General features: G+C 35.2%; 1 protein-coding gene across 1 annotated transcript in view; it reads left to right on the top strand.

Annotated features, from left to right (window-relative positions):
- The window catches only part of WDR72 (WD repeat domain 72), an 87995-nt gene that overhangs the window by 23790 nt on the left and 38290 nt on the right, over nt 1-25915 (top strand). Inside the window, exons 13-16 of the mRNA XM_058033559.1 lie at nt 1816-2018; nt 17834-18651; nt 21438-21529; nt 23024-23106. Of these exons, the coding sequence (XP_057889542.1) occupies nt 1816-2018; nt 17834-18651; nt 21438-21529; nt 23024-23106 (1196 nt within the window). The remainder of the gene's footprint in view (nt 1-1815; nt 2019-17833; nt 18652-21437; nt 21530-23023; nt 23107-25915) is intronic.

A 25915-nucleotide genomic window follows, 5' to 3' on the forward strand; every position in this document is an offset into this window, starting at 1 on the left:
ATAGTCTTGAGGACCCCAGCAGTGAATTTCAGTGAAGAGAGCATTATAGAAAACAAGGTTTGATAAATGTATGTGTATACATGCGTACAAAGATTCACTGTGTAGTGGACTTGCCACAGAAGGGGATAGAGAAAGCTTCGGCCCCTACACTTAAAAGTAAGAAGAACAATGATTTATTTGAATTTTGTTCATATTGAACTCTGAATAATCCACATAGTTCTGTGGCATGTTTATAGCTTGAATAGCAACTTTACGTATATAAAGAAGCCAAAATAATACTAGCTAAGTGACTGTATTATTTCCAAACTTCTTCACTTTGCCAATGCTGTTGTACTTTTAAGAATGCTTGCTCATGTCCAGCATGAACTGTACAATCATCCCTTGTAGAGCATGGTCTTTGTGTTCCTGGGATGTGTCAGTGCTAGGGAGCTTTGTAGACAGTCTAACTATGAAGACCTTTTGGGCCACTTACTTTCCTTTCAATAACCATCCTGCTCTGTAGTGGTCCCTGGCACTGGCTGCAGTCCTGGGGAGGGATTAAGAAAATAGCACACTAAAAACAATTGGGGCTGATTCTTATTTCTTTAAGTGTAATATTGCAGTCATCTGTGGTGTTCAACTGATTTTTATTAGGGGACAAAAAATGAGGTGCCCTGTTGTCTTCTGCTCTGAAGTCAAAGACTTTGTTGTACAAGTAGTAGAGGTGATACTGCAGTGAAAAGAAATGGATGGGTTTCAGAGAAATAATTTCAGATAAAGAGATTTTATACACACATATACACACAAACACTTATTGTGTGAGATCCCTCAATCCCAGTCCAATATTTTTAGCAGGTGTTACTGATAGAACTTCAATGTTACACATTTTTTTCTTGTAGCAGTGAAAGGGAAAATTCATGTTGTATTACTTGAGGGTAGAAAGAATTCAAACTTAAGGGAAAAACATTTCATTTTATAGCTGATATTTAATACTTGAAAAACCCTTCAGATGTATTTTATCTTTGATATTTATAGGAAACATGCTATTTCAGCAATTTCTTTTAATTCCTATAGGAAATGCGTAGTATGTAATAGTAGCTCATTTCGAGTACATTTAAGCTCAGTTTTGATGTTTTTAATGTTAGTTATAATTAAAATAGTATTACTGAAATTATTGCTAGATAAAATTTTTACTAAAGTAATATAACTGGCTGTAACATCTAGAGGATTTAGATTCCAGAGAATAACACAAGTGATGATATAGTCTCTGAAACATCACATTCATATCCCTGATGACTAAGCTACATGTATATTTAAGTAGAAACCTTCTTTATGTCTGAAAATTTTTAGGAATGTAATGAAAAAAAATTGAGCTATCTCTTGCTATTTTTAATCCAGAACACTAGAGGACAGCACTAAAATATTACATAAATGTGTTGTTGTTTACACTGTTAATAATATAGGTGCTCTGGGAGGGGTTTGTGAGGAAAAAACAAATTTGTTTTGAACAGTTAGGGCAGGTGATATTTTTGTGAATATCTTTGGCTCCCTTTGAAAACTGCATCTCACTCCAAATGTATAAAATATCTGGAGCTGCCTGTGGTCAGCTACAAATTTATTTGCTGCAGTGATTTCTTTAGAAATTGAGCTTTATATTTTTATAGTACTAATAGTGTATAATATATTTCTGGTTTTAAAAAGTGGTGTTATTTGCCTCATCTATATATTTTGTGATTTATTTGCTTATATGTAGTGTACAATATTAATACGATGATAAACGGAGATGTGATGGGATAGCTTATTGAAAAAGTTACAACTTCTGTTGTGTTTCTCTAGGCACACTGGAACGACGTGAAACGGGTGACACAGCAAGAGCAATTCTGGCTGCCATTGAAGACTCAGAATACTTAGTGGCAGGTGCTCTACTTCCTGTGTCTCAGGAGTCAAAATGCAACAAGAATTCTGGGTACAAACAATCCAGCTCATATAAGCATGGCATGGGCCCGTATCCAGCTCATACAGAGAAAACTTCAGATAAGGTAAGAGTGAAGAGTAGAGCATTTTTCAGAGCAATTAGTGGTGATTCCAATTCTTTACCCTCTCACTCACTGATGAGTAAATGGGATGGTGGCTTGGTTTTAAGTTTATAAAGGCTTCTTCTGGCAGAGGGCCTTATGCAAGGTCATTAGTAGCTAATCTCAAAAGGATTTTCTCAGACCTTGTTACCTGTAGTTAGATCCTATTTCCTCATGCCTCTGGCAGTGACAGCACCTGTCATTAGTACCCTGAATACACCTTGCACCTATTCAAGTGTGTATGTCTTGAGAACAAGCACATAGAGATCCCATGCTGATGGACTTTCTCTTATTGCTCTTCTAATGAGACCACAGATCCCTCTTGTCATTGAGAGATAGTTTTTATTTGGTGTGTTTTCTCTTAGCATCATCACAGAATGCACAGCAAGTGCCTTATGTTTTGATTAGTGTGATTAAATTAATGCTCGTATGAGGTACTGGGCTGCAAATGGATATGATCATCTTCAGCAAAGATTTGGCCAGGGTGAGACTTGTGTTTAGCTTTATCTAGAAATACTTTCCTGCCAAAACCATTAAACCAACTAATTGAGACTGATGGAGAAGATGTGCTCTTTTTTGTTTTGAATAAGTAATAGAAGGAAATATCATGCTTAAAGTAGTATTAATGTGATGTTAAAACTGACAAAATGAATACTGAGACATCAAATCGTGAGAAGATTAAAAATGTATTAGTCACTCTATTTTCTTGTGGCCTAGATAAATCTATACTTTTATCAGTTATTTGTAGATATTTAAAAATTAATGTAGAATTTGCTAATTATAAAACTGATTATTATAACTGTCTCTAATCCAATCTCAAATTCAATGAGATGGATATTGCCTTTTTCATGTAGGGGAAAAAATGGTACAAACCTATTTTCTTAAACCCTATTTATGCATCAGGAGGCAATATATTCACTGAACTCTTGATTGGAGTGTATCCTAAGAATAGGGCTTTTATGTTGTTTGTTCTTGCTTACCACTTTGTAATTAATGGGTTTTGGGAATTCTGTTCTTTGCAATACAGAGAAGTCATGTCTGCTATTCCTCAACCCTCAGTGTACATAGAAGGTTTATCACAAGTATTGAGAAAAAAAAATGCTTTCCCTCAATCGCACATAGGAACAGCCTTCAGAACGGTCTCTAGCCTTAATTGCAGCTTTCTTAATTACAGGAAATGAAGTAGCAGGTATTGCAAAACTGATAGAGTACAGCTTGATCCAAGTCCTCACTCTGGAATTTGAAGTTTACTTCCTTGTATCAAATTTACATATAACATTGAGTTTCTAATGATTGTAGTTTAACTCTTAATATTTTTCTTTGACCTTTTACTAACCTTAGTCTGATTTCTAAAGTTCTTTTTGATCCCATTTTCTGAAAAGTCTTATTAGCGCGTAATCCTGCTGAGCATGTTGTGGGGCAGATGGTGCGCTAGTTGGCCATTGACACAGAATCTGATCTCCCTGTTAGTTTGTTAAAAGGAATAGTTTCTTCTTGCCTTCTTAAATAGGAACAAAAGAAAAAAAGTTTTGGTAGTTCTTCGGTAAGTAGTTTTAGGTATATCTATTAAATTGAAAATTGCATGGATTTAACAAGGTGGGAGGAATGAAAATATGCTGATTATGGAATATGGGAAAAGAGTTTTTTGTAGACTTTAAAATGTGGAGTTTAACATGTTTTGGGAATTATGATCTTAAATTGAGAGAAATACTGCAACAGGAAACTGTGGAAATGCAGTAATTTGTAATGCTTTTTTGATTTGATATACATCTTGTCTGCTCTGATTTAGCAAAATAATATTCTATCGTTGTGTTTTAAATATTTCTCGTTAATTGCCTTGTCCAAATGCAAACTTATTAAGAATACTCTTGACGTCTCTTAGAATTTTTATGTCAAAATCTCTTTTTTTTTGTTTCACATTCTTTTTTGTCACTACAGACCTGTTAGGTTTGTCTAAATTCATAATAAATTAAGTTTTGTATTTAGGAAAGCAATTTTCTTTCATCAAGTGTGGGTCATTCAGTACACTCAGAGATTGTTCCCACTTGTATCTGCGTTGGAGAGGGTTCTGTAGATTGATGTGGGAGATGTTGGAGCCTAAATGTATTTAGTGTAGCTGAACCAGGGAAAAACATAACAATGGAAGTCCCCTTAGTGCTATTGCAGAAGCCCAGGGCTGGCTACACAAAAGGAGCGTGGAACTCTGCAGCTTTTTTAGCACTGGTCTGTTATTGCTAAATTGAAGGCTTGTTATGAAGTCTGGTTTTTTCTTAAGTTTTGTGTAGAAAAGTTTTTATTAGGTTTTTCAAAAAGTGCTGTATTGACTCTTTTACATCATTGTATTTTAGCATATTGAAATAGTCTAGCAATTCAGATCCCATTTAATTAGTGTGACAACTGCGGCTATCAGATGTTAACATTCCATCCTCTATTAATTTAAAGCATATAATTACTACACACATAAAAATATCAAAAAACTTTGATTATCAGAGGGTTTTAATATCGACTGAGTGTTTTGTTTTTAAATTCCTTTTGGCAAATTGTGTATTAGAAATTTAACAACATACTAAATTTTTCATAACTTTTCTATCAAAAAAACCCATCATCAATTTTAGTATATATTAAGGAACTCAATTTCAGAAGATTTATCTGACAGGAAAAATGAGTGGGTATTCTGTCCTGTTGGTATTGTAAATGACAGTGATCCTTTTGTACAATGAGTGATCCACATGAGGACTGCAAGTAAAATTCAGCATTTGTTCTTGCCATATTTAAGTTGTTTTACCCTTCCTCTTATAGTTAAGATGAAAGAATGTTTTCAAAATAATGGTCTCTTTCCTCCATCCTAAAAAATATAACTATCCTCGCATAGTAGTCCAGCTCCAAAGGCTTCCTTTCAAAACTTTTGCCATCATGTAAATCATGGATACAAAAGCAGAATGTTTTGATTTCATGGTGTTTTGACCATTTTAATTCTTTTATTGTGCTGCACGTGCCAGTGGGAGTACCAATAACAGATGACTGTGACAAATGCAGTTAACACAAGATCCATATTAATGTTGTCAAATCCCCTTGATATATTTAAACAGATTTTAATTATTTTTAATGTCAAAAGACCCAAAATATATAGCTTAATAGTTCTTCAAGAAAGCTTTACTTAATATGTGAATGTAAAACCTCTCATAAAAATGAAACTTTTATATTGGCCTTAGTCATTGACATAGGGTATTCATCAAGTCAGCAATTTGTGTGGCAAAGTGCCATTTGAATAGTGTATTGTTAGAATACTTATGGTCCACTTGACAAGGGCTCTTGCTGTAAATAGTGCAATTTGACTCCAGCTGTTAAAGAGTGGCTTTGACAGCAGCCAAATAGAATGGAGATGCTTTACTGCACCGCAGAAAAATCAATATTGGGTTCTTGTTCATAGTAACCTGTTTTCTCTTTTTTTTTTTTTTGCAGATTTATACAAGATTATCTAGAGTTCATTTGTGAAAGTTTAAATATTATTTTGAAAGTGAGGCTATTTTATTTCCAGAATAATGTTGGTGGTGAATGATGCTTGTGTTTAGTTAAAAAGTAAAAGGCAGTGCTTTGTGGACATAAACATAAACAATGTGATGATGCAGCATTATTGCAACTCTATTTATAGGGGTAGATGTTAGGATGTGGGTGCATAAGTTGTGTAACTAATGACAAAAAATGTTATTTCCTTCCTCTATGTTTTTTTCTTTTTGTAGTGCTACTGTAGAATCCCTGTCAATTTTCTAAGTATAGGCTTTTTTTAAAGCAGGTTTCTTTGTTGTTCTCCCTGTAACAACCCCCACAGATGTTGACAATCTGTAGTGCCATTGTAGATTTTCCTGAAGCATGGTCTTGCTAGTGCTGAACAGTTTTCCAGCAGTATTCAGTGACACAAGGTTGCTATGATACCCAGCTAGTAGCAATAGGTATTGAATCACTGCTCTTAATTACAATAGAATACACACTAGACTGTGCTCATGGTGTTCATATGGAACCAGCTCTCATTATAGCTTTAAGTCATAGTTCTGTTTGAAAATTGAAGCTGTGTGAAAAACTGATTTAAAAAAAAAAAAGAATTGAAATGCTCCAGTGCATCATATGAAGATTTCATTGATGCACATAAAAAGCTGGATGTGTCTGGGAATTGTTTTCCTGATGTTCCAGAAACCCTTCATGTTCGAAAGTTTCCTACCTTTTCAGCTTCAATATTTTGGATATAAGCCTGTGTTTATCATGCACTAATGCTTCTCGCGATTTCAGTAATCAGAATGATCTGGGTAAAAACATTGGAGGGAAGATTATAAAAATCTGTGCGATGGTTGCTGAAACTTGAACTCTTAAATTATACTACTGAAAATCTAGATCAGAAAAGAGGTTTTTTTTACTGTGTACATAAGACAAAGATGGGGGAGAGAAACATTATTTTATATGTGGACATGTTATATGTATTTTTTTATATATTAACTCAGCAATTTCTTAAAATCTGTTGTAATAGGAGTCCTTTAGAACTTGATATACACTTACATAATAGTATACATATTCTGCTCTGAGCAAAAATATGTAAAGGGAAGAATGTCCAGAAGTTGTAAATAATAAAAGAAAGATCTACTTTGCTGCACAGAATAAGTAAGAGGCAAATGAAGACTGTAGGATAATAGCAGCTATTTGTTTTAGTATGGCAAGAGAAGCAATTTGAAAATAAAGTTGTTATTGGAAGTCTGGAAAATCACTGCTAGTTAAATCTTACTGATAGAAAAATTGATAGAAAAATGGAAATAAGATACAAGCACAAATACAAAATAATACTTAGCAAATAGGAAATCAGGAGTGGTACCATAAACAATGGTGTCACAGACATGGATTCCTTTAATTTCTTTCCTTTTATAATATTTAGAGCATTATTATGGGGAATTACAGATCTCGGTGATTTATGTGGAGTGGATTATTAAGGACAAAGCAAAATAGAAAGTAGTAGAGTATTTCTCCTTAAAATTGGTAATGTCACACTGCTGCTGCAAGGGTTTGTTTCTTTTTTCTGGAACTAGTGTTCTGCAGCTATATTTAGTAGTTTATTAAGTGTAATAGGAAAATGAGTGAAGAAAAAGGGCTCAATATATGCAGGGTTTTTTTTCTCTGTAATTCAGTTGCAAAACATTTTAGTACTACATTTCCAGTGAAATTTTACAATTAAGTATTTTATCAAGGGACCAAGGTAGCAACATAACTACAGTGAAGTAATAACTTGGGAGTTATGAGACTAAATTGGGAGCAGTTAAAAAGAACCATGATCCTGAGGGATGTTGATAGCTTTGACCACATGCCATCTTTTATGGAAGTTAGTGTAGTTTTTGAATTGCCACACCAAGTCAAGAATTTGATGATTTGTGTTTTCTCCATTGATTGCCTCAAAGCAAAATGAAACCAAAACATTGCCATTGTGATATTGTAGCACATTTTAAACTTACACACATGGATAGCAATTTACACAGGGTGTCAGAAATCTAATAATAAGTCTTAAATACTTATTTCAGCACTTCTGACACTGATTCTTTTCTACTCTGTGACTAAACTGGAGGTGATTGACTTAAAACTTCTTTCCCTTCCTAGACAGCTAATTGGACTGTGTGATAAAGCTAAAGAGACTGCTATAGTATCCTCCTAGAAATAAATCTAAGGTCAATATCAACAGTCCTTGTGAAGTATTTCATGTTGAAGGATGATTTATTGAAGCTAACCTAGCTATTGTTGTCTTTGTCTTTTCCCATCCCTCTGCCATGCTGCAATTCCCTTCTGTCTCTTGGAATCTTTTGCAAAGTTTGCATTTTGGTTAGGGATTTATACTTATAGTTAAAAACATACGGTTCCTCTCTTATGGAAGTGGTGTTCATGACATATTTGCCACTTAGGACTGTTACTCTTAGGTCTGTTTGTGGAGCTGGGCACAGTTTGAGTTTTCCTATCGTGGATTTTACCTTTACTACTTTTGTAGTCTAGAAGGTGTGACTTTTTTGTAGATCAGCCTAACTGATTTTCCTTCCAAGTGCTCTGTCTAATTCTAGAATAAATCACATGATCTTTGTTTTAACCTTTATATTTTCATGTTGCATGTTGTTCAATAGTCTTCCTTAAATTCTTCACTGGTTTAGTGATGTGGAATCTTTAAAGTTCTGATAATCACCTTTTCTATTCTAAGCATTAATTCTCTGGCCTCTTATAGTTTAATCAGTATTATTTTAGTGAAGAAAAATATTAATAAGAATTCAGAATGAATTCAGTGTGAGACTTTTTCCTAGGTTGCTGCCTCACGCATCTATTTAAAAAAAAAAGCAGTGACTTTTTCAGAAGCACATCATCATCTTACATGCAACTTAGAAACAGGAATTGCAGCAAACAAACCTTACACAAAAAAGGAAGACTTGTTATCTGCTAGCTTCCTTCTGATAGCTAATTGAAACTCTTGTCTCAGTTACAGAGCAGAAATAAAATCCTTGGCTAACCTTTGGCTTGATTTCAAACAAAGCAACAGCAGTGGTTATACATCCATTCTCTTGATATCTATTTTTGTATATTAATACTCAAACTTTAATTTGTTCCAGTAGTCAGGTTTGGTTCTTGCAATACTTAGGGGAAAGGATGAATCATCCAAGCAGACACCTGAGAATGTTTCCAAAACCTGTCCTTTTGGAAGTCTCTGCAGTAAGACTGAGCAGCTTGCAAGGAAAGAACAGTATGAAATCTATGGGTACAGAAACTTAGCTGCCATCCTCGTATATCTCAGAATGCTGTAGGATCTGAGGAAAGTCCAGCCTGCCTATTCTTAAAATCTCAAGAATGGCACTTTTCTAGAATACACAGGATTTTTTGGGTTTTGCTTCTTCTTCTTTAGTAGAAAGTCACTTGCTTATGAATTGATCTAGAGCTTTTATGTAGGTAAATTTTCTGGGTGGGACTCTTATAATTCAAGATGGGAAATGCACTCAGAACAGCCTAGGGAAAATGTTGTTTCAGTTGGAGTCAGCACTCAGACATATATTGCTAACTTAATTTTTATACACATCAGTCCTTCTTAGGACAAAGCTATATTCTCAAGCTCTTGTTAAGGTCCTGTTGGCAGTATCTCTATGTTCAGCATTATATCTCACAGATATTAGGATGTTCATTCATCCAGTAAATTGTTCAATATGATAATTCCTAAATCCTGAGCCAGCAGTCTGTGGCTTTGGATTGCTGTAGCATTTCTTGTCCAGCTGATGATCAAGAAAACTTTGGAGAGGTTCCATCTTTTTTTCTAAAGTGCTGAGTGAGGATGGAAATTTTTCAATACCACACAGCACTGAGCTGTAAGTATTTCTAAAGATATAGTTAGGAAATTTACTTTTACATTCAAAATAATGAATATATTAAGATGTAGGCAGAGTATTTGAATATTGAGTATATAAATAATACTTAATTTTACACACCATCTTATTCCTTCATTTTATCTAAACTTTTCACAGCCAAGACTGTTCATGCCAGAAATGGATGTTAGAGATGAGTGGATTTACAGTTTACTTTTATATTCTTTCTATGATAAAATTATTACACAAGATTTTGTCAAAAGTGTTGCGTTTAGAATTGCCTGATATTTGGCCCAGACAGCCAGAGAGATGAATTCCAGAGCAAAGCAAAAGTTGTCTGTAAAAAAAGTCATACATTTCTTCAAATATTTTTCTGAAAAATAAAGGATAGATTTGTTTCCTAGTGTTGTAAAGTTGTGAAGGATATTCAGGGTGTCAGTTTTACTTACCTGTTAGTCTTTAATATCTTTTAAAGATTTGTCTCCAGAATCACTTTTATATGTACACTTTAATTAAATCCAATAGAAAACTCTAAGATGAGTCTAACAGAGAGAGAGGGTGTTAGGTTGAAAACAGAATATGCGAAACACTAAATTTTGATACCAGACCACCACATTGAGCAATTCAATAGATGTGTTAGCAATTCTTCCTGAACAATTGAAATTTTTGTGCCCAGCAGATCCATCTGAACTACAATCTGCCTGGCAGTGGCCTTCCATACATGATAAAAAGAGGGTTTATTCAGTTGCTTAGACTATTCATCACACAGCTTGAGTCTGAAGACTCCTTGGCTTAATTACTTACATTGTGCCACAGATGCATCAGCAGTGATGCTACAGTTACTGTTCAAAGTGCTGTGAGGATAGTAAAGCCTTCCACTGGGACTTAACAAAAGAAAAAAGAAAGATTACAGAGTTGAGAGGAAAGAAGGTAACTCTGCTTATGTTGCAATTAAGTTGATAGATAAACACTGGTGCCAACTCAAAAAATCATGTAGCCTTTTCTTCCTGGGAGCTGGATTCTTAGGAGGATTTGGATATCCTCAGTAATACGACCAGAGTTGTAATGAATACCATAATAAAAGTAATGCAAGGCAAGTTCAGAACAGCTTGTTATACTAGTTCATATAGGAAAATTCATCATGAATTGACACATTAGTTCAAGACTGCATTGTCCAAATGATGAAGCCTCAGGTCAAGCATAAATTGCATGTGAAAGCAAACTGGGGCACTACTACTGACTCCAGGCTTTCTACAGATAGTCCTTTTTATGTGAGTACTGAGCTATAAAGGGCAAATGATAAAGAAAAAAGTTCTGAATGCTCCCATCAAAGGATCCTCTGTCCTATGACTAGGTGAGGTGTCTTTAGGTAAAGAATATGAATGACTTTGGGATAGTGATGCTGTAACTGTGTGATGCACACCCTGTGCAAGAAGCCAGCCTTGCTTTCTGGCAGGTAGGCTGGCCTCTTTGTACCCTTTGGGAGAGCATTGATACTCTCAGTGACAGAAACTCATCACATGCTCCCTAAATTTGAAGCTCAGGATGTGGGCAGGGTTAGACAGGGGTGTGATATGTGGGCTGCTGATAGGAGCTAATATTGGATTAGGAAGTCCATATGGTTTTTATGGGGAGTTGAAAGTGTAGCCAATAATTTGCATCCTTTCTTCCTCAGCAGGTTATTTTAGAGATGTTGTATGGTGTATGTTTAAGTGCTATTTCAATTATATACCTGCTGCTTGTAACTATTTTTGAATAAATGCATCTTTGCACATATCCTAGATTGCTTGTCCTTTCAGCAGAGCAAGAAAATAAGATAGCTGTGTATTTGCAAAAAGATTATAAATTCAAGAAAGCAGTTCTGCTGATGGGATTTACCTGAAATAAGACATCATTCAATGCTTAGATTGTTTTTAAGCTACAAATACCTAAATAGGATTGAAAGACCATATTTCTATCTAATTGTTAACAGTTCTTCAAGCATGACCTTGAGAATTTGAAGTTTCTTTTAGGGAAAACTTGGACCCCCATTTCAGATTTCTCTATCTTACATTTCTTACAGAACTTGCTTTTTAAATAATTGCATCAAAATTCTAGTCACAAAATAGATGAGTGGTGTTCACTCTCTTAGTACTGTTCCACTGAATGATGTTTGATCATGTGCTGTATGCTGTGCTGTCATGGGAAAAGGTTATAGTAGCTTTTCTTCTTGCTTTTAGTCTTTCAGTATCTAAGTAAATTAGGCTTCCTAAATTTGGAAGTGACTTAATGCTAAGTGAACACATAAGTTACATCAAGCTTTTCATTTTATATGTAGAAGACACATCCAAAAGATACAATTTCCCAGCAGATAAATAGGTGTTCCATTCATGGCATAGGTTTAAGATGTGCTATTTGAAATCTGAGGTTTTTTGGAACTTGCTAACTGTATTTTATGCTCATAAACCAGTTTGAAGCCCCAAACACAATTTCATTTATCTTTATATTCTAAGCTTTATAGAGTCTGCAAAAGTGTCCATCTGTTCAGTCGAGATTGCTTCAAATAGTGAGTGGTCAGAGAGACGTAGCTGATAAAGGTCAAAGGAGCCTCTTGACCCCGTGGTTCTTGCCAAAGCAATTGGAGCGTGGGACTGATATACAGTTAGATACAGCTTGCTAACGTGGGCTCCACTTTAATTGGTAATGATAGCAAGAATACACAGTAAAGTCATTGCTGAAAGAAAACAAAAAGTATCCAATATAGTAATTTATTACCAGTCAGTGGGTTTCACGCACTGGGTTGTTTTACCCCTGCAGTGGTCAGAGAAAGCAAAAAGGTACTCTAACACTTAACTGAAAATGGATGCCCTGCTGCTATCAGAGATGCATGGTGGTCAAACGATTGCCTGTGCCATTAGCTTGGTAATGTTTTCTCTATTGTAAACTCAGCTCCCCATGTTCTTCCTGTGCATCAGCTGCAGATTGAAGGCTTTCTCGTTTGTCTTCTATTTGTGCTGCCAATCATCAAGCTGCTGTTCACCAAGCACATTTCAAGGAGGCAATTTTTTTTTACTCCTATCGACTACCATCTCTAGCAACTGAGGGCTCAGAGGATTTAGAAATAAATTTAATGCTTTAATTTACACTGTGCCAGCCATTTTGTGCGTTGTTTACGTATTTGTTTTCTGTGACAATTCAAGAGACAGTTACAAGTTTCCTATTTTGCAAACTATGCTTGAGATCGATTTATGTTTTGGGGACACATTTGCAGGTACTCTTATGCTACTATTTCCATTAAAAAGATTGAAGAGAAAAATATTTTTGCAAGAAAAGATGATTTTTAACCCATTCAGTAGTTAAAAACAGATGAAAAATGCAAATTCAAATCCAACTAAAGCTAACAGATATATTCCTTCCCACTATTAAGGATAAAACATTATGTAGAATAAAATAGAGCTGTCATTGGCAATGTAATTTATAAGACCTTTAGGTGTGGTAACCATGCTTCAGTTAAGAGTTCTTCAATCTCCACAAAGTGCAAATGTAACAGGAGGTTAGGAGTACCTAAATAGCTTTTACAAGTAGGTGTGATTGTACTCATTTTTTGTGAGCCCAGAGCCAGATCAGTGATGAGATGCGATTCTGAAAAGTTATGACTTCTGAACTTCTGTTGACAATCCCGTGACTGGCCTGATCAAGACACAAAAAATTCTCACCCAACAATAAATTTTGTTTGACAAATTCTACTACCCTCTTCTTTCATTTCTATAGCAGGTTCTCCACAATTCAGTTTCTTAAAAGCGAAATGTGTACTGTTAATGAAGACTGTTTCAGACATTATATATGTCTTTACGGTTTGTTTTCTTTTTAGTCTCATAAAAAGACCACAGTGAAGACAGATAACAAAAACAATTGTTAATTTCATTGAAATAAGCATATTGATATTATCAAACATCATTGTGATATTTCCAAAATTATCATGTCAAAAAACTTCCTGGAGCCTATAAGATATGGTGGTTTTGATGATTCTGTGTTGAGTTTTGTTTAAAAAAATCTTGTTTGAAAATGTGTCAATTTGACATTCACACAATTGGATATTCACAGAATAGCTCCACTGAGCAAACAATTGGGTGCTGGTGTTTTAATGATTGAGTTTGCATTATTTTATTGATAGTAAATATATTTAATAATGAAACACTCTCTAAGAGTCCATTGGGTAAGACTTACTCTTTTATCATGTCCTTTAGTGAGCTGTTGTATTGTATCTGTATTAAAAGCCAATGGCCTAATTGCTGTCAAAATATAAAGGTGTATATATCTTAAAAAAAATCCTCTCAAGCAAATCAGAAGTAGAAAATCCCTGGCCCAAAGGAAAATAAAACAGTGGTGCACCTTCTGTGAATGAAACAACCTTCCAGTCTCTTTGGCATTATTTCATGTAAACTCCACACATCTCTCCAGTGTCCCCCTGCCTAATCTACCTAAAAATTCCCATTAAAGTTGTTCAACTTCTGTCTAATATTTTCCTGCAGGTGGCAAGCAATGGATAAAGGAGGGGATTGAACCTGTTCAATGTTTATGAATCAAAGTATGTTCTTTCAAAGGGGAAAGCTCAAAGGAACAGAATTAAACACCTTAAATATTACATAATTTAAAAACTTACTTAGAATCAGCATATGACCTATCAACAGGATAGCTCCCACTTAGGGTTTGTGCCTTGTGATTCCTTCTGCGGGTACTGGGAACTTTGGGACCAATTTTCTGCTACTTCTGTCCTGTTAGGTTTTGGGATAAGTGAGAGTGCAATGAATAAAGTCTAAGTCTAGAAGAAAAGTCACATTTAATACTTAAGGACTTGCTTGGCATGGGGGTTGGTACTACTTGTGCTGTGAGAACTGAGCAACTGCTCTTCAGTGTTATTACTCAGAATAGTGAGTATATTTTGAATGCTGGTGCTGGTATTTTTCCTTCTAAAATTTCTACCTTGCGATTTTTTTACCACTTTGTTTCCTTTATGTAAAATGAATGTCAAGATCATTCCTGTCAAATCTGCTTTTAGTACAAAACCCACAATAGAACACTTCTGGTAAAGAAAGCAGGTACGTGGAGCAAGTGCATACATATTAGGAGCTGAAAAAGTATGGGAATTCCTGTCAGCTAATGGAAGTGTGTATTTTAAGTGGAATACCATTCCCAGAACAAGTTGGATCCCAGTGGAAAAAAGCCTTTAGAGATGAGAAGGCAGCTAGGTAAAATAACACTTGAATTGTACTTCCCATGAAATTTTTATGTGATATGTCTGTCCTAAATCTGTTAAAGATAATGGCATGTCTTGATGCCGTTGGGGGCCACAGTAAGCACAGCCCCTGCTGCCCCCTCCCCATAGTCACAGGAAAACTTTTCCTTGGGTGCTAAGAATGAGTCAAGGGGAAAAGATGTAGAGGAATGAACAGGGTTGTAACTTCTGGAGCAGTGATGAATTGCATGCCAAAAAACTGGAATAGGCTTCTGAGAAATGTGTACAATGCCCCAAGCCAGTGAGTGTTTAAGGGGCATTTGGAGAGCCTAGTTGGACTAAATGATCCTTACAGTTCCCTTCCAACTTAAATAGTTTGTTCTAGCTTGTCTGATCCTGGTTCAAACATCTTTAGTGGCAAGCTGGAGAGATGTTAGGGGATGCTGGCCATGCATGGAAAATAGCTTGGCTTTTCAAAGCCTCCCTGAATCTTGCTTTTTCCTGGATATAGAAAGCATTTTGTTCTGTGGGTCAGTGATGTACAAGAGGTTCACAAGTTTCAGGATATAATTTTAGTCTATAGTCAGCCTTTTTGCTTCTTTAAAGCCAACAGTAGGCTGTCCACGTCAAAAATAAACTTAAAAACTAGAAATGGTTAAACTAGAAAAGGAAAGGTGCAATATGTAATGCAAATATCTGTTCATCTGATTTTCAGTATTCAGAAAATTCCATTTCCAGCTCTCTGGTTTGTGTTTAGGTTTATGGGTGTCTTTCCATTCTTTGTATTCTTCTATTACAGAGAATAGCTTGCCTATATGTCCTAAATGGCATTTTATGTCTAAAGCTTTAGATGCCCACCTTCTTGCACTGGAATGAAATGCCTGTGGCAGAGAGCTGAGCTAACTTGGCAGACAGTTTTAGGATCAATGTCAATAAGCTTTCATATTGCCAATAAAACATGAATACTTATTGTGTCTTCACATGTAGTAGCATCACCAGATGTCTCAATGGATTGCCATCGTCACTGGGTTTTCCTTTGTTTGGATGCTGATTTCACTAAAGGTTTTTAAGTGTTAATCAAGCATATATAAGTGTGTAGAAGAAGAAAATGATAGGCTAAATAATAATAGCTTCAATTAATGTCAAAGCTAGCCTGTGAATTCCAGTATTTGCATTCCATGGGGTTCTCTCTATCTATTAGGAAACAGCATAATTAAAGATTAAAATAATCCTAGTACTTAACTGCAATGTATTATTTTTTTAAAAAGGGATAAAAAATCTGAACAAGCACTTATAATCTCTTACTTATGACTCCCTATGGAGATCTTTAAATGAGATTATGTATTTAGAGTACATTCTCATCTGGTTGGGAGAATCATTCCCTAAATAACAAAAAGCCAAATTATATTATTGCCCAAAACTAAATAGTCACGTCATAGAGTTTATGCAGTCAATTTTTTCCTTGTGTTATTTGTACTCATAAGACAAGGAAAACACTAATTAACAGTTTTAAAATAGCTAATCCTATAAAATCATAGTTTGTAATGTAAAAGAAGTTGGGTAAGGTGGTCATGAGAAAGATGAGGTAAACAACGTTGCGTTCCAGCAAGCGCAGAGCTGCTCTGTTTACTAACACATGGTGGTTTATTTTGAAATTTAACTATGTTCAACAGAAAGTTCTTTGTATTAGTGGAATGCTTCAAATTATCAGGAGAAAATTAAAACTAAGAGTGATCTGGAAGATTCTGTATCATTTGTGATATGGAAGCTGGCATGATGGTTTGCAGAAGTATTACTGAGATGAAAAGTTGCTTCTTGATGTGTCTTTCTGCTTGTGGAGGTGAAATAGGCTGAGCATGGTGCTGAGAGCATAAGCTTGTGCAGGACAATAAAAACATGCCAGTCATAAATGCTTAAAGAAAAGGGCAGAAATGTCAACAAGGAGTTTATATTCCCTCACTTCTGGTGTTTCCCTGAAGGTAAAACATACTTTGGTAGATGCTGCAGGATTATGATATGAGATGTTGTGTCACTCTGTGAACTCATCAGGTCATTTTCGAAGTGCCTGGAGACATCCCTTCCACTGGAGTTTGTCACAGCATAGTGTCCCGCTTGTGCCAAGGGCACTAGTAAAAGAAAAGATGTAAACTTTTCTTCTTAATGACAATTTATCATTAAACAATGAAACTGCAAGGCTAAAATGGAGTAAGTTTTAATTTTTTTTGTTGAAGATGATTTTGAACATTTCCTGATGTTTAGCTGACAGTTCATCATCATCAAGTTACTTCTACGGTTTAATATGTGATTCTAAAGTTGAGAGAAGCTGTAGCTGTTCTCAAAACTTCTGGTTTCCAAAACTATGTTCTTTGATCATTTATTAACAACAGTAATTAGCCATGTGTGTTTATTATGTTAGTATGCAGAATTGAAATTATGCTTTATAAATTGCCATTGCTGTGAACGGGCTTCAAAATTGGGGGAAAAGTGTGGAAAATTCTAGAAAAGATGCAGGTAGGAAATAAGGTGGCACAAGATAAAGTCAGATGTTCACAAACATTTTAGTAAATTTTTTCTCTTAATTATTTTCAGCTAAGGCACTAAGGTGAATTAATTGTGTGGAGATTTATTTACCTAGGTTCCTTATTGTTCTTGCTTTGTGACTTATGTCAGGAGGTGGCTTTGCATGTTTTGAAATAGCAAAAGTCATAGTCTTTATCCCAAACAAATCCTCTATATACCCATGCAAATCCTCTATATATATGTCTCATACAGCAAATTATAAAAAGGCATACGGACACTCAGGGTTTGTAAGAAACTTGCAGCATTGTAGCATTTGCTTCTCTAGCTTTATTTTGAAAATAAAAAAGGTTTCATGCTTTAAAATTTTCCAAAAATCTTTTTAACTTGAAATGAGACTTAGCAGAAGAAATACCAGCCTAGAGTTTTTGCAAAGATATGTGCTACCTACAGTATGGATGTGTAATTGAAGGAGCCTGTTTTATAGTATTTACACACAGATATCTCTGGGTGTCTTAAGCTATTTGGAAGCAAATCTTTTTTACTTAATCAAAACTGCATACATATAATTTAATTGAACTTAATGGAGTTAATAGATTTTCTCTATTCCATAGGCAATTCTATGCTATATCTTGAAAACGACAAAGAACTGGTTTTTTTTTAGACATTTAATATTTTTCTTTCAGTTGACTGATACCAGCTGCATCCAACAGCCCTTTACTATTTTACCAGCTAAGACAAAATGGAACAATGCAAACTTTCATATTCTCTTATTTGACCTGGAAAAACTTGAGGAACTTCTCTCATCTCAACTCAATGGATTAAAGTCATCAAAATCATTCCACAACCAATACACTCTAGAAAGAGCTAAAAGTACTACTGAGAAAAGGGCACTGACATTAAAAAGAAATAAAACTGCTGCCTCTGTACCTCAAGTAGATGGGCAGTCAGAGACTGTTTGTTCAGACCAAGTTCACAGGGATAATAATGCAGCTAGGCCTATGGAAGAAGGTGGTGGCATAAAAAGATGGAAAAAAATGAAGAGTTCAAGAAAGATCAGAATGCAGCCATCAAGAAACATCGATGTGAACATGGCAACTGATACAGCCAAACTGCTTCTGTCATGTCTCCTACCATGGGGTGTAGATAAAGAAATAGACAATCTCTGTGCAAGACACCTGAACATCTTGAGGCTTCGGTGTCCTGTTTCTTTTGGACTTGTGTCAGATGAAAGCCACCTCTCACTGATGTTGCCAGGATGGAAATGTACTGATTGTGGTGTGCTAGGAGAACATGGAGTTTCCAATTTGTTTTCAAAAAGAGTCCTTGATTTATCAAATAAATACCTTGCTGCAACTGAAGGACAATTTGGAAAGAAGGATGGACATGAGAATAATGATTATGGAACAAGGGACTTGGAAACAGTATTTTTCTTATTTAGCAGAATATCTTTAATCTACGGGATAATTAACACACCTTCAGCAGTTACAGATGAAATTGAAAGGTAAGAACTTCTTCATTATGAGTGGATTATATTTTCTAATGCCTCTACATCCAAACCTAATTCCTCCTAGTCATACTAATGCACCTGGTTATACTTTTCTGTCCCAAAAACACAGAGTAATTGAACACAGCAGAGTAATCTCTAAGCCTAAATTCTTGAATCAGTATTATTCCTACCCCAAACCTTGCCTCTGAAAAGCTTATTAGGTAACACACACAGTCACATACTTTTTGTGAAGAGGATCTTCAACAATTAAGTCTCCATACTTTCAGCTTCTGCACTCCTGTAGGACTCTAAGATTAGCTCTGTTGGTTAGAGTATAGTGCTAATATCACTGAGCTTGTGGGTCCAATCTCTCTATAGGCCATTCACTTAAGAGGTGGGCTTGGTGATCCTTCTGGGTCCCTTACAGCTAAGAATAGTCTGAGTCTTCTCTCTCTTTGTAGTGATGAAAAATGAACCAAACTTTTCTTAAATATGTACTTCTGTAATGGAGCTTGTGTTCTTTCTCTAGAGCTCTTTGACAGATGTTCTTTTAAGAAAAGGAGATCAGGATGAAATTTTTACATTTTTCTGTTTAACAGATGAGAACTGATGCAAGATATTTTTTTCATAAGAGCAAGAACTTGAATTATCTGGCTTCACACCCAGGTTTTTCAGAGATCACTCTTTTCCTTACAGTTCAAACTAAGTAGAATAATGAGGTCTCTTTAGGCACATAGCGAGATGTGCATTAAGCACATTTGTGCTGTTTAAACTTCCACTCCTTATAAGCAATATACTTTATTTGCTGTGGAACCTTTGACTTCACAGATAAGTAAAACATAAGAGAGAAGAATAGTCTGCCCTAGTTATACTATCTGAAGTACAATGCCCCCAGTAATGATGGCAGCTCCTGGGAATGAATGCCTCATCAGCCCTTATGTTGTGAAAACCATCTCAAATAGCATTTATGTTACTCAAAGCAAATTTATTGACTAAATGCTTTTTCAGCATTAAAGGAAAAATAACATGCTCAACATTATTTCACCAAGCCAAATAGAGCATGCTAATCAGGCAATGGATATTGTCCACGAATTTTTTGTTGTTTGGCAAACATAGTGTTGGTCTGTATTTAGTTTTTTAGGGACAATTAACTTCAGTGTCGGTGATGCTATGGCCCCAAGGCAAGAAGGGGGGACAGAAAATATTGATCTTGCAGCAAATATCTGCATCTCCCACAAAGCTCCAGGCACTCAGCCTCTCTCAAGACATATGCACCATCCTGCAGGACAAAAGCACATTTCTCATTTACTTTTGCTGCTAATCGTGTTGCCTATTGGTCCGTGTTCAATACAAACACCTACATTAATAGGTTTGGGGATTCCAGCTTGAACATGAATTCCTTTCCATGCAAAAAAGTACTTTATGCTTGCCTTTTGGAAACCACTCTTTTGGAAAGACATTGTGTAATTGAAATTAATTAGCATACCAAAATCAAGCATTTTTGCCAGACATGGACATCCTGGCTTTGGGACATATATCCTGTAAAATTATAAATATTAAAGTTGCTGCAATGAAAAAAAAAATCCCCTTTTTTTGTTTGTTTTTTGATTTTCCCCCCAAAACAATGCTATATACTTTAAAGTTTTATCTAGGATTCATGAAGATATAAACCCTACCATCTTTAACAAATGTTATTTTGGTGAGTTTTCCTTCAAAAAGTACAGTATGCAGCCAAATCTCTTTGGAAAGTTGCTTTATCCAAAGTTTGCTCAAGGGAAAAGAAACCTAGATACTGAATTCTAATTCACCACAGTATTTGCAGAAGCAGGTAGTAGGACAGCTCTCACAGCTTGCATGGTGTTTGTCTATCTGTTGGTTTTTGCAACTTGACACAGCCTGTGAAAATGAAGGAACCTGCAGCAAAATGTGTCAGATCATAAAAGTGGGACAGAGATAGGAAGAAGCTGGGAAGAAAAGATCTTCAACAAATTTGTTTTCTCCTGCTTTTTAACATTTGTGTCTCGAACTTACAGCTCTCAAGCTGAAAGCTTTCAGAGTGGTTTGGTATTGTAAAGTCTTTTGAAATGTTACAACTCACTGTTCACTGTAGTGAATTTGAAAGGCAAATATATTATTTTTAAAATGACACATAAATGTAGTTTATGCAGGTTACTACTGTGATTTATTTGAAAGAAAGTTCTAAATTGTGCAAGGATTTTCAGTGGTTTTTTACTCCCTTTCTCCACCATCCATATCCTTTGTTTTCAAGGGTTAGGTTGCTGAGTTAGTTACTCAGAAAGAGCAAGCATATGTACTTGCTAGTCTCCTAAATTGTAGCCATCCACTGAAATCCCAAGTATTGTAATGATACTCTAAATTATTTACCACTGTGGAAAAAAGGGAAACCTATAAAAAAAAGGCTTTTAGTTTCCCTGGAACTTTTGTCCTGTGTATTAGGAAAAAAAACATACCAATTCTTTTGTGAAAATGGTATTTTAATTCATTTCTTTATGTATAAATTTGTTTCTTTATTGCAAAATAAAGCTTCGCATTTGGCTCAAAGTTAATTAGACTTAAATTCCTGAATTTGGATGGGACTTTTCACTGTTATATACTTATGAATGTTTCAATACCAAGTTGTAGACAGAAGAATGTGAGTGACTTCTAAGGAGAAACTTAATTGGGGTTGATAATAATTGATATCAGAGCACCTACTGTAATAAAAACCCAACCCTTCCTTAGTACGTAAGATTTCTTGTCTGTGTATTCAGGTTTTGTTTAATAGTTTCATATTCTTTAAGTCCACAGAAACCCGAATCTGTACATGACAAATGGCGAAATGTAGAAGCCATAACACTTTCATGCCCCAATTTTTATGCAGAATTACCAAGCAGTAAGTACGTGAATTGGCAGTATTAACTTTGAAGTGTTCTGGTTTTGCATGCTTTTTGTTGATAAAATATAGAATTGAATTTCAATAATGATAAAAAATGCTGCTCTTTATGCTTTCCAATCTGCAAATCTAATTACTGCTTCTTTTGTGAATATCATGAACAATGTGTAAACAAAGTGTTAACTGGAATCAATGATATTTTTCCTGTTATGACAAGATGTTTAGTTGAGTTTCTAAAGACACTTTCCAGCAATCAGAAAAAGAACAATGTAATAAGACAAACACTGCCCTCACCCCCTTCCCCCATCTCCCTCATCACCATTACGTGCCCACCCAATAATATATACAGCCCTCCAAGCAAACTGTTGCCTTAGTAATACAAGAGCCATCCTGACTGTTCAATAATGCCTTTAGACTTCTGGCTCAGGGCAGAATAAAGTGATCTGTTCCTGTTAATGTCCCACAGGCTATCACTCGTCAATCTTGGCTTTGCAAGCCAGCCTTGGTTTGTTTGCAGTATGTAACTAACCAAAGATCATTTAAATAAAAACCTAAACAGAATATGGACATTTTTCAGCACATATTACCTAGAAAATATAGTGTTCCTCTTACAGAATAAGCTATGTCTAGACTGAAAATTTCTTTTACATCAAATCTTGATGCTGTGCCGTGTAGGTAAACCTTAATACCTTAATCAAAAATTAGTTACCTTTTCTTCTCTGAGCCTTATATGTACCTCAACTGTAGAACTTAAAATGATAGCAGAAATATATATTGGAAAAAAGAGATGGAACATAAAATCAAATGACAAGAGAAAATAAGTAGGGGAAATGTATGGAAATGGTGACTAAAATGTTCAGGAACATAAAAATAGATTTACTGAATGATGTAAAAATTCTAAGGTAATCTAATTTATATGCCATATCTCCTAGTTCATACAGTTGTTCAGATTTACAAATTAAAATCTGATCTGAGACTTGCAGATAGCAGAGATTCTAGGAACAACTTGTTCTTTAGCATCAAGGACAGACTGGACAGCAGAATAGGGAATGCATAGGTAAGTAGTCCAAAACAGAAAGTATTCTTACTGTATTTAGAAAGTTGTGGTGAAAGAATACTCCATGGGATATCAGTTCTTAAAAAAAAAAAAGACACCACCCACCCAAAAAAACCCCAAAAAACCAAAAAACCCCACAAACAAAACAAAAAAACCCAAAAACAAACAACAACAAAAAAACAAACAAACAAAAAAAAAACCAGAAAAAAAATCTCCCCAAAACCCAAGACTAATTTAATTTAGAATGAGAATAAATGTTAAAGCAATAGATTATCTGAACACTGTGTTTATTACCTTGGATGAGAGCGTGTTCTAAGAAATCACATTTTTTCAGATCTTTTCAGGTATGTTGCTGAAAATTTAAAGATGTTAAAATATTTTTCTGTTTGTGTGCTTCTCTATATATTGTCAGTTCGTAAACTATCTGTGTTTTTCAGGTAAAAGTAGATATCATTCCCCAGACTTGGGGAGCATTTCACTGCTGAAACTCATTTGTTGTTGGAACGACGAATCTGTAAAGGTAGGAAATAGCCTGTGTCAGTTGTAGCAATGTTATCCTTAAGTGCCATTTGCTGTAATTTAGTATTTGGAATCAGTAATGTGACCTAATAGTTATAATTTATGGGGAAACTATTACATAAGTCATGCCATTCAGGTCTGTGGATAGCAGATTAGTATTACAGTATGAAGTATGCCTTAAAGTAAATGTTTAGATGTGACAAACTAACTCTTCTACTAATCTTTCATCTAAGTGCTCCTATTAATAGCATTTATTTAAGGAATGAGTTTTTTCCTAACAACCACATGTAACTTAGATCAAAAATGCCGGTTTTGGCTCCAGGAAAACAAAAGGCCAGAATAAGAGTGTTAATGTGTTATTATAGAAGGGACTGAAAATGCTTTAGTGGAGAGCAAAAATCCTGAGTCTTTAATTATTACAACAGTCTTTAAGAACAACTTGCAGGTCACATAATTATGAGTTCTTCAGGTCAGATGATGCTCATCCCTATTATTAGTGAAGAATCTGAACTCTTGAGAGGTAAATAACTTTTTGAGAGTTGACAGGCAGCAGTGAAACAATCTAAGCAGTGAAATCTAGAGACCATTTTTCATTTTAGAAATATGCATTTAAATAAAGTTGTGTTGTTGTTTGAGTGAGTTAATATTCAGGGATACAAAACTCAAGATGTTATACTCTGACAACAATGGATTTTATTCCAGAAAGGGGAAATACCTGCTACAAATCTAGTTTATGATATTACTTTTGAAATTGAATGCAACTCTCTGCTACTTCAAATGCAAAGAATATTTTCTAGAGCTGAGTTTTGCAGGGGTGCTCCAGTAATAGTCCCCTGTTCTGTTAGACAAAAATAGTTCCTGCAAATATTCACATTCAATTGATTCCAGCATTTCATCTTGAGCTTATCAGTTGCTTATTATATTCCTGCTGTCTGCACATCTTCCGTATTACTTCTGAATTCTTTTTCTCTCCCCTTTCTCTTACAATAAGAGTTCTTTCCTTTCCTTTTCAAACCTTAATAATTGCAATTGTCATGTGGAATGCATAAAATCTTTTGCTGACCTGGTCAGGCACTGGAAGTCTTCAGAAAGTAGTTAATATATTTATGAAGTTGTGTTTGTAGCATACCTGATTATGTGCGATCTATGTATTTATATTTTTGAGTGCATTTAGCAAATGACCAGCGTATACAATGATACTGGTCTTATCTAGCACAGGAGGTTAGTGTGCTGAAAGATAAGGTATGGAATAAGCTGCTCCACAGTTTTTCACCTGAAAAGACTTTAAATGTAAGACACTGAAATTGTCAAGTACTGCAAATATCATGCTCTTATGAGGTATATAAATTTTAGAGTAAGATTCCATGAGAAGACAAAACTAAACATGAAACCACACCAAGCCATGTGGAAATGCAGATGGCATTTGACAAAAGACAGACAGAGTCAAGTAACATGCTGAGACAACTACAGGTGCCTCTACAATAAGATCGTGTTGTGCCATTTGTTACAGTTTTTTGATTTAAGATGCTGCCTGGCATGCACAGCAGTGATACAAGTAAAGAGCATCTGATCCAGATTAGTGACAGGTTCTTTGCAGATCTCTTTTGTGTACCTCTGTAAGAATTGTTTTTATTGTGTGAAATTCCCCAGGACAATGAAAATGTGTCCGTGTTTCTTTCTCTTTCTTAATTATTATAGATATATTGTAAGAGTCTGCTGCAAAGTCAGGATCTGCAATCCCCAAAGCTCAGGGCTGTATAGATGTGAGGAAGTGGAAACTGCCTTTGGTGTCCCCTGTAAAACAAAGTTCTATTATAACAAGATGAAGGGTTGTGCTATATTGAATCACATAGGGCTGGGTTCACTCGCAGTGAACTTTTACATTGTGGACCTGACTCTGGTACATTTGTCTACAATAAAGGATTTTGTCACAAAGGACACCCACAGCCTTTGTTCCACTTAATGATTTGAATTTACAAGGGCAGTTATTGATATTTTTGAGGGCAAGTACTTGATTACTGAGTTGAAACAATCTCTCTTCCAGGCAGTTTGAAGGATCGTGCATATCAACTTTTAGCCATGTGAAACTCAAATAATTTTAATAGCTTTTTTAATAATATAAATAGTGTATAAGCTTAAAATGTTTATAATAACATATATTAAACTTAAAGTTTTTGTGTTCCATTTAAATTCATATTTAAGTTGAAACCTTAGATTCACCCCATTTTTCAGGAAATTTCTTGTACTTGAGCATGAATACCTTCCCAAATGGGAAAACCTGTATTCCTTTTCTGAAGGAAATACCAAATGCAGGGAAGGTACACCATGCTGAAATTCAGACTAAGAATTGCAAAGGTTTGGGGTCTTTTGTCTAAGGTCTTCATGTGCTTTATAAATGTCTTTACATCTTAAAATGTCCTTAGTTTATATGGTACCCCTGTGCTAGACTGAAGGGTAGTATTAACTCAGTCAGTGTCCACACTGCATTGTCCTAATGCCCGCATGAGGTACATCAGCTACTGCAAATGCCATTTACAGGCTGCTCACAACTCCAGTGGATGTTTTTTTTTCCATAAGAGGGGTTTGAGGAATGATATTTCCCTCTGTGTTAGACAAAATTTTGGGAGTATTATGTTTGAGCTAGAGGAACAGAGCATCACTCCTAATGACAAAATGTTCTTTAATTTTATCAGAGACATTAGATGCCAGAAATTCTAAAATAGTCAAAAGTCACCCACAAGGTCATTATTCAGTCTATCAAGCACTTTTGCACACATCAGAAAGAAAGAATGAAGGTACTTGTTGGCTGT

Source organism: Melospiza georgiana, chromosome 13, assembly GCF_028018845.1.
Source record: "Melospiza georgiana isolate bMelGeo1 chromosome 13, bMelGeo1.pri, whole genome shotgun sequence".
Taxonomy (NCBI): Eukaryota; Metazoa; Chordata; class Aves; order Passeriformes; family Passerellidae; genus Melospiza; species Melospiza georgiana.